Raw genomic sequence first — 17,517 nt, forward strand, 5'->3', positions numbered from 1 at the left:
CCCTGTCAGCTCAAGCTCCTGGGCTGGGAAGTATTGGGAGTTAAATGTATGGAATTACACAAATCACAGCAACTGGCATCACCCAGAGGGACAATCCAAGTCCCAAACAATTCCTCCACAGTCCACTCTGGGAAAAACACCCTGTGCCTGCCAGGAGCTCTGACCCTGCTTTTTCCTACCAGCTCCTGAGCAGTGTCAGGGCCACCACGACGCCTTTAAAATCCAGATAAACCCCAAATCCTACACAGTGAATAATCCAAAGAAAGTACTGAATTGTTGTCATTAAAAGCTCAAAACTCATTAAGAATTCTATGACAACAGTGTAATGGACTCCCAGGAACCTCATGAATGCTCTCGGTTTCATTTTTGTGTATTTTTACTCCCTCATTTGGCAGCTTGTAAAACTTATCCTGGAATTCAGAGGTCAAGCAGGATCGACTTTGGATTGACCTTCACCTCTGGTCCCACTTTGTGCAAACACAACTCGTGCCCAGGTGGGTGAACTCATCACCTCAGCTTTTCACTCCAGAGTATCCCCTCCTTATTTCCCTGTAGATGAACTCAGATCCGCTCCTCACCTCCACTGGTCATCCAAGCGTCCATTCTGTTCCCCACAGGCCCTGGTGGCCCCAGGGAGCTCCCTTGGCCTTTCTCCTGCCCCTCTGCAGCCCGAGGTCGCTACACAAACAGTTCTTGTGTCCCCTCTAAATGACCCCGGGTTTTCTGCTCAATGAATGGCATGACCCGTGCCCACTGCTCATGATTCACCCAACCAAAATCGAGAGCAAATGTTGCTTGGGCTTTAAGAACTTGAAATAACTCTGAAGCAAAAGAAATCACCTTTTTCTTCTGGTTTTTATTTTTATTTTTTCATTTAAGATGCTGGACTTGCCTCTGTGGATGTGTGCTGAGCTCTCACTGCAGGGGACTGTCAGGCCTGAATGGCTGTGAGTTCGTGTTCTTCTCAGTAGGGAATCAGAAATTATTCTTAGACCATAGAATTGTTTTCTGAAACCTTTCCCCTTTCCTCTTTGTGCCTTTGAATTTTTCAGCTGTTCCCTGTTGTCACTTCCCCTGCCTGACTTCTGTGCAGCTCCTAGCTGGGAAAAACTGGGAAAACTTAGGGGGTACAGAGGTGGAATTTTTGGCTGGATTTTTCTAAAATTTCTAATTTTGCTGAACTTATTTCCCCAGTGAGAAGAGCACGAACTCACAGCCATGCAGGCCTGACAGTCACTGCGGGAAATCTGACACAGTATTAATAAGTAACCTTTCCTGAGAGCAGTCACCACCCCAGTCCTCCAGCCTTGTCAAATGTTTGCAATGAATGGACCCAAGTTCTAATCCTTAATCTAAATTTATGTCAGCTTTTGTTAGAAAGATACCGGACAGTAAATCATACAAGAGAATTTAAAAATTGCACAAAGAATAACAGGCCCAGACCAAACCCAACCGCCCCCATCAGTGCTCCACCCCAATTTTGGGAGAAACAGTGATACAGTTTATAAATACTCTCCTTCCACACTATTCAGTCCTTCACCGCACATCCCCAGAGAGGAGTCCCTCAGACCTTGCACCCCTGAACACCAGGAGAGCTGGAGTTTCACCCAGATCCCACATTCCCATGGCAGTTAATCCCAGCAGGGAGGCAAAGAGGAACCCTGCATCCTCTGACATAGCCCACAGCACGGGCAGCACCAGGAGCCCTCCAGGCTCAGACCTCTGGTGCTGAAGCCTCTGGGCTTTGGCTGATCAAACACCACAGCTCTTGGCAAAGATGGCAGGAGAGTCGTGATTCTTCCTGTCCTGAAAGAGAGGAGGAAAAGAAAATTAAGTCGACTGCAGAAGGATTCCAGCTCTCAACTTCTGCTCTGATTCCTCACTCTGGGGTTTTATCCATGACAAGTGACACCAATTCAGAGTGCCCTTTTCCAGCATTTTTATTCCTAACTATTTCAGACATTAAAAGGATGCTCATTTCTCTTATTGTATTCTTTGCTTAATTTTATTAGCGGCATTTTCATCCCAGACCCCACTTGTCAGTTCTTCAATCCTTTAGCACTGGACTTGGCACAAAGGGATACCCGTGGTGCTGCATCACAAGAAATCCCAAAGAGAAACCCCTTCCAAACCTGACGGAGAAAGCTTTCAAGGCACTCCAGAACACAGACAGCTTTTCCTGCCTTGTCAGGCCACACCAATTCTGTCCCATCCACCTGAACTGTGCAGGTGAGGAAAAGGCTTTCCTTGCTCCTCGGGAATCACTGTCTGAGACCACAGATGTCCATCCTGGGCAGCACCTGGAAACAACGTGGGAAAGGCAAAATGAGAGTGTTTTCTATCAGAAAATTACTACTACTAATAAAAATAATAATCAGAACTTCTGGACAAATTTAGTAACATCACTTTGATATGAGAAATACAGGCCATGCCCATCCTTCTAGCCCAGGTGAAAACAGGAAGGAGAACTAGAGGAAAAGCAGAGTCCCTTATTTGATCTCTGGACACAAACTGAGGCCTTTTCCCTGTGAAACCAAACTCACCCTTCCAGGGTTCCTGAGATCAGCTACGAGGAGGCTTTTGGCACTCCAAGAGCAGCTGGGTCACAGCTGGATGCGGCTTGGGTCTGGGAGACACCGTGCTCCTTCTGGAATTATAGCACGCAAATGCCTGCTCCTGGCCCCAGGCCCGGAGATAAAATCTGTGGGGTTTTTCCCTGTGCAACATCGTTCACCCCTCCCAGGTTCCTGAGATCTGCACAGAGGAGGCTTTGGGCACCCCAAAGGCAGCCAGGGTTACAGGTGGGGGCAGCTTGGGGCTGGGAGAAATCCTCATCCATTTGGAATTTTATCAGGCAGAAACCTGGCTGGGTGCACAGGTCTCTGGACACGACCAGTGGCCCTTTCCCCTGTGAAACAAAACTCACCCTGCCAGGCTCCTGAGACCAGTTAGGAGGAGGGGTTTGGCTCTCCAAGAGCAGTCGCAATGAGAGATGCTCACACAGAAGGCCATGCAGAAGAGGAAACGAGCGCACCCGCAGCCCCCCAAGGCGCGCCCCAACGCCCCAGACCCGGCACCGCCAGCTCGGGCAGTCCCATAAAGCATCCCCCGCCTCCGCAGCGGCGGGACAGGCGGGGCCCGGGGTCCCGAGGAAACCGAGTGTGCCCGGAGGCGCGGCAGGACGGCAGCGCAGCGCCGCCTGGCGGCGGAGCAGGAGAGCAGCGCCGGGCCCCATGGCAGTATCGGTACCCGTGCGCCCCCTGCTGTCCGCGGCGATGCAGCGCCCGATGCCGAGTTCCACGCCCGTGCCGCCGAGGGAGAGGGGCACCGCTGGCTGGGGCCTCCCCGCCGACACGGACAGAAGCCGAAGCAGAAGCCCCGGTGCCATTGGCGGCCCCTCCCCAGCGGGCCGGGCTCCGCATGGGCCCACGGCCCCGCGCGGTATCGGGTCGGCCCGCTCCCGTCTTCGTCGCACCCGGGCCCGGCTCCTGGCATGAAGCGCGTCACCGCCCCGCGCGTCATCGCGTGCGCTCGGCGGCCCGCCCCGGGTGCGGTGCAGAGGGCGGTGTAGGGGCGGTGCCGGGGGCGTTCCCGGTCGCGGTGCCGGGGTAGCCCCGGGAGCGGTTCCGGGAGTGGTTCGGGGGGCGGTGCCGATCGCAGTCCCGGTCCCAGTCCCCGGTCCCGGTCCCGGTCCCAGTCCCAGTTCCCCGTCCCGGAACCCGATCACGGTCCTGGTCCCAGTCCCCAATCCCGGTCCCTGTCCCTGGTCCCGGTCCCCGATCCCGGTCCCGGTCCCTGTACCTGGTCCCGGTCCCTGATCCCGGTGTCGGTCCCTGTCCCAGGTCCCCGTCCGTGATCCCGGTCCCAGTCCCGGTCCCTGTCTCCCGGTCCCGGTCCCCGTCTCCCGGTCCCGGTCCCCGTCTCCCGGTCCCGGTCCCCGATCCCGCTCCCCGTCCCTTTCCCCGGTCCAAGTCCCCGATCCCGGTCCCTGTCCCAGTCCCCCATCCTGGTCCCCGATCCCAGTCCCTGTCCCAGCTCCCCATCCCGGTCCTGGTCCCTGTTCCCGGTCCTGCTCCCCGATCGCTGTCCCGGTCCCGGTCCCTGTCCCTGGCCCCGTATCCCGGTCCCCTGTCCCCGGTCCCGGTCCCTGTCCCCGGTCCCGTATCCCGGTCCCTTGTCCCCGGTCCCGGTCCCTATCCCCGGTCCCGTATCCCGGTCCCGGTCCCTGTCCCTGTTCCCCAGACCCCGATGCCGGTCCCGGTCCCAGGCCTAGGTCCTGGTCCCGGATCCCGTTCCCGGTCCCAGTCCCCGATCCCGGTCCCGGTCCCGGTCCCAGTCCCCGGTCCCGGTCCCAGTCCCCAGTCCCGGTCTCCGATCCCGGTCCCAGTCCCCGATCCCGGTCCCCGATCCCGGTCCCGGTCCCAGTTCCAGTTCCACATCCCGGTCCCCAATCCCGGTCCTCGTCCCTATTCCCGGTCCTGCTCCCCGATCCTGGTCCCGGTCCCCGATCCCGATCCCGGTCCTTGATCCCGCTCATGGTCACAGTTCCCCATCCTGGTCCCGGTCCCTGGCCCCGGTCCCGGTCCCCAATCCCAGTCCCGGTCCCTGTCCAGTGTCCTGGTCCCCGATCCCGGTCCCGGTCCCGGTCCCTGGCCCCGGTCCCGGTCCCGGTCCCCAATCCCAGTCCTGGTCCCTGTCCAGTGTCCTGGTCCCCGATCCCTGTCCCGGTCCCTGTCCCTGGACCCGGTCCCCGATCCCATTCCCGGTCCCAGTTCCCCGGTCCCCATCCCCAGTCCCGGTCCCGGTCCCGGTCCCGGTCCCGGTTCCTGTCCCCGATCCAGGTCCCCGATCCCGGTCCCTGTCCCCCATCCCCGTCCCCAATCCCGGACCCGGTTCCCTGGTCCTGATCCCCGATCCCGGTCCCGGTCCATGTCCTTGGTCCCGGTCCCGGTCCTGTCCCGGTCCCGGTCCTCCATCCCGGTCCCGGTCCCTGTCCCCGGTCCGGGTGCTCCATCCCGGTCCCTGTCTCCTGGAGATGCCCCCGCGGCTACGACGGCAGCGGAATGAGCTGCAGCGGCACAAGGAGACCTACGGGGAGCAGGAACCGCTTAAGCAGTTCCAGAGGAGACCCCGGAATCCCCGGGATAATCCCCCAGGAACACCCTGGATAAACCCCCGGAATCCCCTGGAAAATCCCCCCGGAATCACCGAGAAAATATCCCCGAAATCCCCTGAAAAACCCCCCCGGAATCCCCGAGAAAATACCCCCGGAATCCCAGCGAAAATCCCCCCGGAATCCGGGATAAAATCCCCCCGGAATCCGGGATAAAATCCCCACGGAATCAAGGAGAAAATCCCCCCGGCATCCCCGGGAAAATCTCCCGGAATTCCCCCCGAAAATCCCCCCGGAATCCCCGAGAAAATATGCCCGGAATCCCCTGGAAAATCCCCCCGGAATCCCCTGGAAAATCCCCCGGAATTCCCAGGGAATATCACCCCGGAATTGCCCGGGAATATCACCCCGGAATCCCCGACAAAATCTGCCCGGAATCCCAGGGATAATCCCCCCGGAATTCCCGCGATAATCCGTCCGGAATCCCCGAGAACACCCCCCAGAATTCCCCGGGAATATCCCCCCGGAATCTCCGAGAAAATCCCCCCGGAATCCCCTGGGAAATCCCCCCGAAATCCCCGGGAAAATCCCCCCGGAATCCCCGAGAAAATCCCCCTGCAATCCCCGAGAAAATCCCCCTGGAATCTCCTGGAATATCCCCGCGGAATCTCCGCGATAATACCCCTGGAATCCCCGGGAAAATCCCCCAGGAATCCCCGGGATAATACCCCCGGAATTAGCCGGAAAAATCTCCCCGGAATCCCCGGGAAAATCCCCCGGGAATCCCCGGGAAAATCCCCTTGGAATCCCCGAGAATATCCCCCGCAATTCCCCGCGAAAATCCCACCGGAATCCCCGGGGAAAATAATCCTGGAATCCCCGGGAAAATAATCCTGGAATCCCCGGGAAAATACCCCCGGACTCCCCGGGATAATACCCCCGGAATTCCCGAGAAAATCCCCCCGGAAGTCCCGAGAAAATCCCACGCAATTCCCAGGGAAAATCCCCCCGGAATCCCGAAGAAAATCCCCCCGGAATTCCCGGGAAAAATCCCCCCCGAATACCCGGAAAATCCCGGTGGAATCCCCGGGATAATCCCCCCGGAATCCCCGGCATAATCCCCCCGGAATCCCCGGGAAAATCCCCCCAGAATTCCCCGGGAATATCCCCCCGGAATCTCCGAACAAATCCCCCCGGAATCTCCGAACAAATCCCCCCGGAATCCCCTGGGAAATCCCCCCGAAATCCCCGGGAAAATCCCCCGGAATCCCCGAGAAAATCCCCCGGAATCCCCGGGATAATCCCCCCGAATCCTCCGGAAAAACCCCCGGAATTCCCCGGGAAAATCCTCCCGGAATCCCCGAGAAAATATGGCCAGAATCCCGGAGAAAATCCCCCCGTTATTCCGAGGAAAATCACCCCGGAATCCCCGGAAAATCCTCCCGGAATCCACGAGAAAATCCCCCGGAATCCCCGATGAAATCCCCCCGGAATCCCCGGGATAATCCTCCCGGAATCCCCAGGAAAATCCCCCGAAATCGCCGAGAAAATCACCCCGGAATCCCCGAGAAAATCCCCCCGGACTCACGGAGAAAATTCTCCCGGAATCCCCGAGATAATCTCCGTGGAATCCCCGAGATAATCCCCACGGAATACTCGGGAATATCCCCCCGGAATCCCCGAGAAAATCCCCCGGACTTCCCCGGGAAAATCATCCGGGGATCCCGGAGAAAATATGCCCGGAATCCCGGAGAAAATCCCCCCGGAATGCCCGGGAAAATCCCAGTGGAATCCCCGGAAAATCCTCCCGGAATCGACGAGAAAGTCCCCCCGGAATCCCCGAGGTAATCCCCCCGGAATCCCCGAGAAAAACCTGCCGGACTCGCGGAGAAAATCATCCCGGAATCCCAGAGAAAATATGCCCGGAATCCCCTGTAAAATCCCCCGGGAATCCCGGAGAAAATCCCCCGGAATTCCCGGAGAAAATCCCCCGGAATTCCCCGGGAAATCACCCCTGAATCCCCGAGAAAATCCCCCCGGAATCCCGCGAAAATCCCACCGGAATACTCGGGAATATCGCCCCGGAGTCCCCGAGAAAATCCCCCGGAATTCTCCGGGGAAATCACCCCGGAATCCCAGCGAAAATCCCCCTGGAATCCCAGCGAAAATCCTCCCGGAATCCACGAGAAAATCCCCCAGGAATCCCACAGAAAATATGCCGGAAATCCCCGAGAAAATATGCCCGGAATACTCGGAAATATCTCCCCGGAATCCCGGAGAAAATCCCCCCGGAATGCCCGGGAAAATCCAGGTGGAATCCCCGGAAAATCCCCCGAAATCCCCGAGAAAATCACCCAGGAATCCCCGAGAAAATCCTCCCGGAATCCCCCGGAAAATCCCCCAGAAATCCCCGCGAAAATCCCCCGGAATTCCCAGAGAAAATCCCCCCGGAATCCCCGAGATAATCCCCGTGGAATCCCCGAGAAAATCCTCCCGGAATCCCCGAGAAAATCCCCCCGGAATCCCGGAGAAAATCCCCCCGGAATACTCGGGAAAATCCCCCCGGAATCCCCGCGAAAATCCCCCGGAATTCCCCGGGAAAATCCTCCCGGAATCCCCGAGAAAAAAATCCCCCGGAATTTCCCAGTAAAATCCCCCCGGAATCCCCGAGAAAATCTCCCCGGAATACCCGAGATAATCCCCGTGGAATCCCCGAGAAAATCCCCCGGAATTCTCCGGGGAAGTCATCCCGGAATCCCGGAGAAAATCCCCTCGTTATCCAGAGGAAAATCAACCCGGAATCCCCGGAAAATCCTCCCGGAATCCACGAGAAAATCCCGCAGGAATCCTCGCGAAAATCCCCCGGAATTCCCCGAGAAAATGCCACCGGAATCCCCGGGATATTCCCCCCGGAATCCCCGAGAAAATATGCCCGGAATCCCGGAGAAAATCCCCTCGTTATCCAGAGGAAAATCAACCCGGAATTCCGGGAAAATCCTCCCGGAATCCTCGCGAAAATCCCCCGGAATTCCCCGAGAAAATCCCCCCGGAATACCCTGGAAAATCCCCCCGGAATTCCCGAGAAAATCCCCACGGAATTCCCGAGAAAATGCCCCGGGAATCCCCGGGATAATCCCCCCGGAATCCCGGTGAAAATGCCCCTGGAATCCCCGAGAAAATCCCCCGGAATTCCCCGGGAAAATCCCCCCGGAATCCCCGCAAAATCCCCCCGGAATTCCCAGGATAATACCCCGGGAAACCCCGGGAAAATCCCCCCGGAATACCCGAGATAATCCCCGTGGAATCCCCGAGAAAATCCGCCCGGAATCCCCGAGAAAATCCCCCCGAATCCCCCCGGAATCCACCCCGGAATACTCGGGAAAATCCCCCGGAATTCCCCTGGAAAATCAACCCGGAATCCCCGGAAAATCCTCCCGGAATCCACGAGAAAATCCCGCAGGAATCCTCGCGAAAATCCCCCGGAATTCCCCGAGAAAATCCCCCCGGAATCCCCGAGAAAATTCCCCGGAATTCCCGAAAAAATCCCCCGGAATTCCCCTCGAAAATCATCCCGGAATCCGCTAGAAAATATGCCCGGCATCCTCGAGAAAATACCCCCGGAATCCCCGGGAATATCCCTCAGAAAATACCCGGAAAATGCTCCCGGAATCGACGAGAAAATCCCCCAGGAATCCTCGAGAATATCCCCCCGGAATCGCCGAGGAAATCCCTCCGGAATACTCGGGAAAATCCCCCAGGAATCACCGCGAAAATCCCCCGGAATTCCCCGGGAAAATCCCCCCGGAATCCCCGAGAAAAAAATCCCCCGGAATTTCCCAGTAAAATCCCCCCGGAATCCCGGAGAAAATCCCACCGGAATACTCGGGAATATCCCCCCGGAATCCCCGAGGAAATCCCTCCGGAATACTCGGGAAAATCCCCCAGGAATCACCGCGAAAATCCCCCGGAATTCCCCGGGAAAATCCCCCCGGAATCCCCGAGAAAAAAATCCCCCGGAATTTCCCAGTAAAATCCCCCCGGAATCCCGGAGAAAATCCCACCGGAATACACGGGAATATCGCCCCGGAATCCCCGAGAAAATCCCCCCGGAATCCCCGAGAAAATCCCCCCGGAATCCCGGAGAAAATCCCCCCGGAATACTCGGGAAAATCCCCCCGGAATCCCCGCGAAAATATGCCCGGCATCCTCGAGAAAATACCCCCGGAATCCCCGGGAATATCCCTCAGAAAATACCCGGAAAATGCTCCCGGAATCGACGAGAAAATCCCCCAGGAATCCTCGAGAATATCCCCCCGGAATCGCCGAGGAAATCCCTCCGGAATACTCGGGAAAATCCCCCAGGAATCACCGCGAAAACCCCCCGGAATTCCCCGGGAAAATCCCCCCGGAATCCCCGAGAAAAAAATCCCCCGGAATTTCCCAGTAAAATCCCCCCGGAATCCCGGAGAAAATCCCACCGGAATACTCGGGAATATCGCCCCGGAATCCCCGAGAAAATCCCCCGGAATTCTCCGGGGAAGTCATCCCGGAATCCCGGAGAAAATCCCCTCGTTATCCAGAGGAAAATCAACCCGGAATCCCCGGAAAATCCTCCCGGAATCCACGAGAAAATCCCCCGGAATTCTCCGGGGAAGTCATCCCGGAATCCCGGAGAAAATCCCCTCGTTATCCAGAGGAAAATCAACCCGGAATCCCCGGAAAATCCTCCCGGAATCCACGAGAAAATCCCGCAGGAATCCTCGCGAAAATCCCCCGGAATTCCCCGAGAAAATGCCACCGGAATCCCCGGGATATTCCCCCCGGAATCCCCGAGAAAATATGCCCGGAATCCCGGAGAAAATCCCCTCGTTATCCAGAGGAAAATCAACCCGGAATTCCGGGAAAATCCTCCCGGAATCCTCGCGAAAATCCCCCGGAATTCCCCGAGAAAATCCCCCCGGAATACCCTGGAAAATCCCCCCGGAATTCCCGAGAAAATCCCCACGGAATTCCCGAGAAAATGCCCCGGGAATCCCCGGGATAATCCCCCCGGAATCCCGGTGAAAATGCCCCTGGAATCCCCGAGAAAATCCCACGGAATTCCCCGGGAAAATCCCCCCGGAATCCCCGCAAAATCCCCCCGGAATTCCCAGGATAATACCCCGGGAAACCCCGGGAAAATCCCCCCGGAATACCCGAGATAATCCCCGTGGAATCCCCGAGAAAATCCGCCCGGAATCCCCGAGAAAATCCCCCCGAATCCCCCCGGAATCCACCCCGGAATACTCGGGAAAATCCCCCGGAATTCCCCTGGAAAATCAACCCGGAATCCCCGGAAAATCCTCCCGGAATCCACGAGAAAATCCCGCAGGAATCCTCGCGAAAATCCCCCGGAATTCCCCGAGAAAATCCTCCCGGAATCCCCGAGAAAATCCCCCCGGAATCCCGGAGAAAATCCCCCCGGAATACTCGGGAAAATCCCCCCGGAATCCCCGCGAAAATCCCCCGGAATTCCCCGGGAAAATCCTCCCGGAATCCCCGAGAAAAAAATCCCCCGGAATTTCCCAGTAAAATCCCCCCGGAATCCCCGAGAAAATCTCCCCGGAATACCCGAGATAATCCCCGTGGAATCCCCGAGAAAATCCCCCGGAATTCTCCGGGGAAGTCATCCCGGAATCCCGGAGAAAATCCCCTCGTTATCCAGAGGAAAATCAACCCGGAATCCCCGGAAAATCCTCCCGGAATCCACGAGAAAATCCCGCAGGAATCCTCGCGAAAATCCCCCGGAATTCCCCGAGAAAATGCCCCCGGAATCCCCGGGATATTCCCCCCGGAATCCCCGAGAAAATATGCCCGGAATCCCGGAGAAAATCCCCTCGTTATCCAGAGGAAAATCAACCCGGAATTCCGGGAAAATCCTCCCGGAATCCTCGCGAAAATCCCCCGGAATTCCCCGAGAAAATCCCCCCGGAATACCCTGGAAAATCCCCCCGGAATTCCCGAGAAAATCCCCACGGAATTCCCGAGAAAATGCCCCGGGAATCCCCGGGATAATCCCCCCGGAATCCCGGTGAAAATGCCCCTGGAATCCCCGAGAAAATCCCCCGGAATTCCCCGGGAAAATCCCCCCGGAATCCCCGCAAAATCCCCCGGAATTCCCCGGGAAAATCCTCCCGGAATCCCCGAGAAAAAAATCCCCCGGAATTTCCCAGTAAAATCCCCCCGGAATCCCCGAGAAAATCTCCCCGGAATACCCGAGATAATCCCCGTGGAATCCCCGAGAAAATCCCCCGGAATTCTCCGGGGAAGTCATCCCGGAATCCCGGAGAAAATCCCCTCGTTATCCAGAGGAAAATCAACCCGGAATCCCCGGAAAATCCTCCCGGAATCCACGAGAAAATCCCGCAGGAATCCTCGCGAAAATCCCCCGGAATTCCCCGAGAAAATGCCCCCGGAATCCCCGGGATATTCCCCCCGGAATCCCCGAGAAAATATGCCCGGAATCCCGGAGAAAATCCCCTCGTTATCCAGAGGAAAATCAACCCGGAATTCCGGGAAAATCCTCCCGGAATCCTCGCGAAAATCCCCCGGAATTCCCCGAGAAAATCCCCCCGGAATACCCTGGAAAATCCCCCCGGAATTCCCGAGAAAATCCCCACGGAATTCCCGAGAAAATGCCCCGGGAATCCCCGGGATAATCCCCCCGGAATCCCGGTGAAAATGCCCCTGGAATCCCCGAGAAAATCCCCCGGAATTCCCCGGGAAAATCCCCCCGGAATCCCCGCAAAATCCCCCCGGAATTCCCAGGATAATACCCCGGGAAACCCCGGGAAAATCCCCCCGGAATACCCGAGATAATCCCCGTGGAATCCCCGAGAAAATCCGCCCGGAATCCCCGAGAAAATCCCCCCGAATCCCCCCGGAATCCACCCCGGAATACTCGGGAAAATCCCCCGGAATTCCCCTGGAAAATCAACCCGGAATCCCCGGAAAATCCTCCCGGAATCCACGAGAAAATCCCGCAGGAATCCTCGCGAAAATCCCCCGGAATTCCCCGAGAAAATCCCCCCGGAATCCCCGAGAAAATTCCCCGGAATTCCCGAAAAAATCCCCCGGAATTCCCCTCGAAAATCATCCCGGAATCCGCTAGAAAATATGCCCGGCATCCTCGAGAAAATACCCCCGGAATCCCCGGGAATATCCCTCAGAAAATACCCGGAAAATGCTCCCGGAATCGACGAGAAAATCCCCCAGGAATCCTCGAGAATATCCCCCCGGAATCGCCGAGGAAATCTCTCCGGAATACTCGGGAAAATCCCCCAGGAATCACCGCGAAAACCCCCCGGAATTCCCCGGGAAAATCCCCCCGGAATCCCCGAGAAAAAAATCCCCCGGAATTTCCCAGTAAAATCCCCCCGGAATCCCGGAGAAAATCCCACCGGAATACTCGGGAATATCGCCCCGGAATCCCCGAGAAAATCCCCCGGAATTCTCCGGGGAAGTCATCCCGGAATCCCGGAGAAAATCCCCTCGTTATCCAGAGGAAAATCAACCCGGAATCCCCGGAAAATCCTCCCGGAATCCACGAGAAAATCCCCCGGAATTCTCCGGGGAAGTCATCCCGGAATCCCGGAGAAAATCCCCTCGTTATCCAGAGGAAAATCAACCCGGAATCCCCGGAAAATCCTCCCGGAATCCACGAGAAAATCCCGCAGGAATCCTCGCGAAAATCCCCCGGAATTCCCCGAGAAAATGCCCCCGGAATCCCCGGGATATTCCCCCCGGAATCCCCGAGAAAATATGCCCGGAATCCCGGAGAAAATCCCCTCGTTATCCAGAGGAAAATCAACCCGGAATTCCGGGAAAATCCTCCCGGAATCCTCGCGAAAATCCCCCGGAATTCCCCGAGAAAATCCCCCCGGAATACCCTGGAAAATCCCCCCGGAATTCCCGAGAAAATCCCCACGGAATTCCCGAGAAAATGCCCCGGGAATCCCCGGGATAATCCCCCCGGAATCCCGGTGAAAATGCCCCTGGAATCCCCGAGAAAATCCCCCGGAATTCCCCGGGAAAATCCCCCCGGAATCCCCGCAAAATCCCCCCGGAATTCCCAGGATAATACCCCGGGAAACCCCGGGAAAATCCCCCCGGAATACCCGAGATAATCCCCGTGGAATCCCCGAGAAAATCCGCCCGGAATCCCCGAGAAAATCCCCCCGAATCCCCCCGGTATCCACCCCGGAATACTCGGGAAAATCCCCCGGAATTCCCCTGGAAAATCAACCCGGAATCCCCGGAAAATCCTCCCGGAATCCACGAGAAAATCCCGCAGGAATCCTCGCGAAAATCCCCCGGAATTCCCCGAGAAAATCCTCCCGGAATCCCCGAGAAAATCCCCCCGGAATCCCGGAGAAAATCCCCCCGGAATACTCGGGAAAATCCCCCCGGAATCCCCGCGAAAATCCCCCGGAATTCCCCGGGAAAATCCTCCCGGAATCCCCGAGAAAAAAATCCCCCGGAATTTCCCAGTAAAATCCCCCCGGAATCCCCGAGAAAATCTCCCCGGAATACCCGAGATAATCCCCGTGGAATCCCCGAGAAAATCCCCCGGAATTCTCCGGGGAAGTCATCCCGGAATCCCGGAGAAAATCCCCTCGTTATCCAGAGGAAAATCAACCCGGAATCCCCGGAAAATCCTCCCGGAATCCACGAGAAAATCCCGCAGGAATCCTCGCGAAAATCCCCCGGAATTCCCCGAGAAAATGCCCCCGGAATCCCCGGGATATTCCCCCCGGAATCCCCGAGAAAATATGCCCGGAATCCCGGAGAAAATCCCCTCGTTATCCAGAGGAAAATCAACCCGGAATTCCGGGAAAATCCTCCCGGAATCCTCGCGAAAATCCCCCGGAATTCCCCGAGAAAATCCCCCCGGAATACCCTGGAAAATCCCCCCGGAATTCCCGAGAAAATCCCCACGGAATTCCCGAGAAAATGCCCCGGGAATCCCCGGGATAATCCCCCCGGAATCCCGGTGAAAATGCCCCTGGAATCCCCGAGAAAATCCCCACGGAATTCCCCGGGAAAATCCCCCCGGAATCCCCGCAAAATCCCCCCGGAATTCCCAGGATAATACCCCGGGAAACCCCGGGAAAATCCCCCCGGAATACCCGAGATAATCCCCGTGGAATCCCCGAGAAAATCCGCCCGGAATCCCCGAGAAAATCCCCCCGAATCCCCCCGGAATCCACCCCGGAATACTCGGGAAAATCCCCCGGAATTCCCCTGGAAAATCAACCCGGAATCCCCGGAAAATCCTCCCGGAATCCACGAGAAAATCCCGCAGGAATCCTCGCGAAAATCCCCCGGAATTCCCCGAGAAAATCCCCCCGGAATCCCCGAGAAAATTCCCCGGAATTCCCGAAAAAATCCCCCGGAATTCCCCTCGAAAATCATCCCGGAATCCCCTAGAAAATATGCCCGGCATCCTCGAGAAAATACCCCCGGAATCCCCGGGAATATCCCTCAGAAAATACCCGGAAAATGCTCCCGGAATCGACGAGAAAATCCCCCAGGAATCCTCGAGAATATCCCCCCGGAATCGCCGAGGAAATCCCTCCGGAATACTCGGGAAAATCCCCCAGGAATCACCGCGAAAATCCCCCGGAATTCCCCGGGAAAATCCCCCCGGAATCCCCGAGAAAAAAATCCCCCGGAATTTCCCAGTAAAATCCCCCCGGAATCCCGGAGAAAATCCCACCGGAATACTCGGGAATATCGCCCCGGAATCCCCGAGAAAATCCCCGGAATTCTCCGGGGAAGTCATCCCCGGAATCCCGGAGAAAATCCCCTCGTTATCCAGAGAAAATCAACCCGGAATCCCCGGAAAATCCTCCCGGAATCCACGAGAAAATCCCCCGAATTCTCCGGGGAAGTCATCCCGGAATCCCGGAGAAAATCCCCTCGTTATCCAGAGGAAAATCAACCCGGAATCCCCGGAAAATCCTCCCGGAATCCACGAGAAAATCCCGCAGGAATCCTCGCGAAAATCCCCCGGAATTCCCCGAGAAAATGCCCCCGGAATCCCCGGGATATTCCCCCCGGAATCCCCGAGAAAATATGCCCGGAATCCCGGAGAAAATCCCCTCGTTATCCAGAGGAAAATCAACCCGGAATTCCGGGAAAATCCTCCCGGAATCCTCGCGAAATCCCCCGGAATTCCCCGAGAAAATCCCCCCGGAATACCCTGGAAAATCCCCCCGGAATTCCCGAGAAAATCCCCACGGAATTCCCGAGAAAATGTCCCGGGAATCCCCGGGATAATCCCCCCGGAATCCCGGTGAAAATGCCCCTGGAATCCCCGAGAAAATCCCCCGAATTCCCCGGGAAAATCCCCCCGGAATCCCCGCAAAATCCCCCCGGAATTCCCAGGATAATACCCCGGGAAACCCCGGGAAAATCCCCCCGGAATACCCGAGATAATCCCCGTGGAATCCCCGAGAAAATCCGCCCGGAATCCCCGAGAAAATCCCCCCGAATCCCCCGGAATCCACCCCGGAATACTCGGGAAAATCCCCCGGAATTCCCCTGGAAAATCAACCCGGAATCCCCGGAAAATCCTCCCGGAATCCACGAGAAAATCCCGCAGGAATCCTCGCGAAAATCCCCCGAATTCCCGAGAAAATCCCCCCGGAATCCCCTGGAAAATTCCCCGGAATTCCCGAAAAAATCCCCCGGAATTCCCCTCGAAAATCATCCCGGAATCCCCTAGAAAATATGCCCGGCATCCTCGAGAAAATACCCCCGGAATCCCCGGGAATATCCCTCAGAAAATACCCGGAAAATGCTCCCGGAATCGACGAGAAAATCCCCCAGGAATCCTCGAGAATATCCCCCCGGAATCGCCGAGGAAATCCCTCGGAATACTCGGGAAAATCCCCCAGGAATCACCGCGAAAATCCCCCGGAATTCCCCGGGAAAATCCCCCCGGAATCCCCGAGAAAAAAATCCCCCGGAATTTCCCAGTAAAATCCCCCCGGAATCCCCGAGAAAATCCCCCGGAATTCTCCGGGGAAGTCATCCCGGAATCCCGGAGAAAATCCCCTCGTTATCCAGAGGAAAATCAACCCGGAATCCCCGGAAAATCCTCCCGGAATCCACGAGAAAATCCCGCAGGAATCCTCGCGAAAATCCCCCGGAATTCCCCGAGAAAATGCCCCCGGAATCCCCGGGATATTCCCCCCGGAATCCCCGAGAAAATATGCCCGGAATCCCGGAGAAAATCCCCTCGTTATCCAAGGAAAATCAACCCGGAATTCCGGGAAAATCCTCCCGGAATCCTCGCGAAAATCCCCCGGAATTCCCCGAGAAAATCCCCCCGGAATACCCTGGAAAATCCCCCCGGAATTCCGAGAAAATCCCCACGGAATTCCCGAGAAAATGCCCCGGGAATCCCCGGGATAATCCCCCCGGAATCCCGGTGAAAATGCCCCTGGAATCCCCGAGAAAATCCCCCGGAATTCCCCGGGAAAATCCCCCCGGAATCCCCCGCAAAATCCCCCCGGAATTCCCAGGATAATACCCCGGGAAACCCCGGGAAAATCCCCCCGGAATACCCGAGATAATCCCCGTGGAATCCCCGAGAAAATCCGCCCGGAATCCCCGAGAAAATCCCCCCCGAATCCCCCCGGAATCCACCCCGGAATACTCGGGAAAATCCCCCGGAATTCCCCTGGAAAATCAACCCGGAATCCCCGGAAAATCCTCCCGGAATCCACGAGAAAATCCCGCAGGAATCCTCGCGAAAATCCCCCGGAATTCCCCGAGAAAATCCCCCCGGAATCCCCGAGAAAATTCCCCGGAATTCCCGAAAAAATCCCCCCGGAATTCCCCTCGAAAATCATCCCGGAATCCGCTAGAAAATATGCCCGGCATCCTCGAGAAAATACCCCCGGAATCCCCGGGGAATATCCCTCAGAAAATACCCGGAAAATGCTCCCGGAATCGACGAGAAAATCCCCCAGGAATCCTCGAGAATATCCCCCCGGAATCGCCGAGGAAATCCCTCCGGAATACTCGGGAAAATCCCCCAGGAATCACCGCGAAAATCCCCCGAATTCCCCGGAAAATCCCCCCGGAATCCCCGAGAAAAAAATCCCCCGGAATTTCCAGTAAAATCCCCCCGGAATCCCGGAGAAAATCCCACCGGAATACTCGGGAATATCCCCCCGGAATCCCCGAGGAAATCCCTCCGGAATACTCGGGAAAATCCCCCAGGAATCACCGCGAAAATCCCCCGGAATTCCCCGGGAAAATCCTCCCGGAATCCCCGAGAAAAAAATCCCCCGGAATTTCCCAGTAAAATCCCCCCGGAATCCCGGAGAAAATCCCACCGGAATACTCGGGAA

General features: G+C 57.0%; 1 protein-coding gene across 1 annotated transcript; it reads right to left on the reverse strand.

The window, feature by feature from the left end:
• Nucleotides 1-836: 836 nt before the first annotated feature.
• LOC148224169 (uncharacterized) lies at nt 837-3,522 on the reverse strand. Its single transcript, XM_088160710.1, has 3 exons — nt 2,927-3,522; nt 2,133-2,300; nt 837-1,806 (listed from the first exon to the last, which is right to left on the reverse strand). Exons 1-3 carry the CDS (start codon nt 3,520-3,522, stop codon nt 1,632-1,634), a joined length of 939 nt encoding a protein of 312 aa, XP_088016836.1. The 3' UTR covers nt 837-1,631.
• Nucleotides 3,523-17,517: the final 13,995 nt, after the last annotated feature.

Source organism: Sturnus vulgaris, chromosome 3 (genome assembly GCF_052056855.1).
Source record: "Sturnus vulgaris isolate bStuVul1 chromosome 3, bStuVul1.hap1, whole genome shotgun sequence".
Lineage (NCBI taxonomy): Eukaryota > Metazoa > Chordata > Aves > Passeriformes > Sturnidae > Sturnus > Sturnus vulgaris.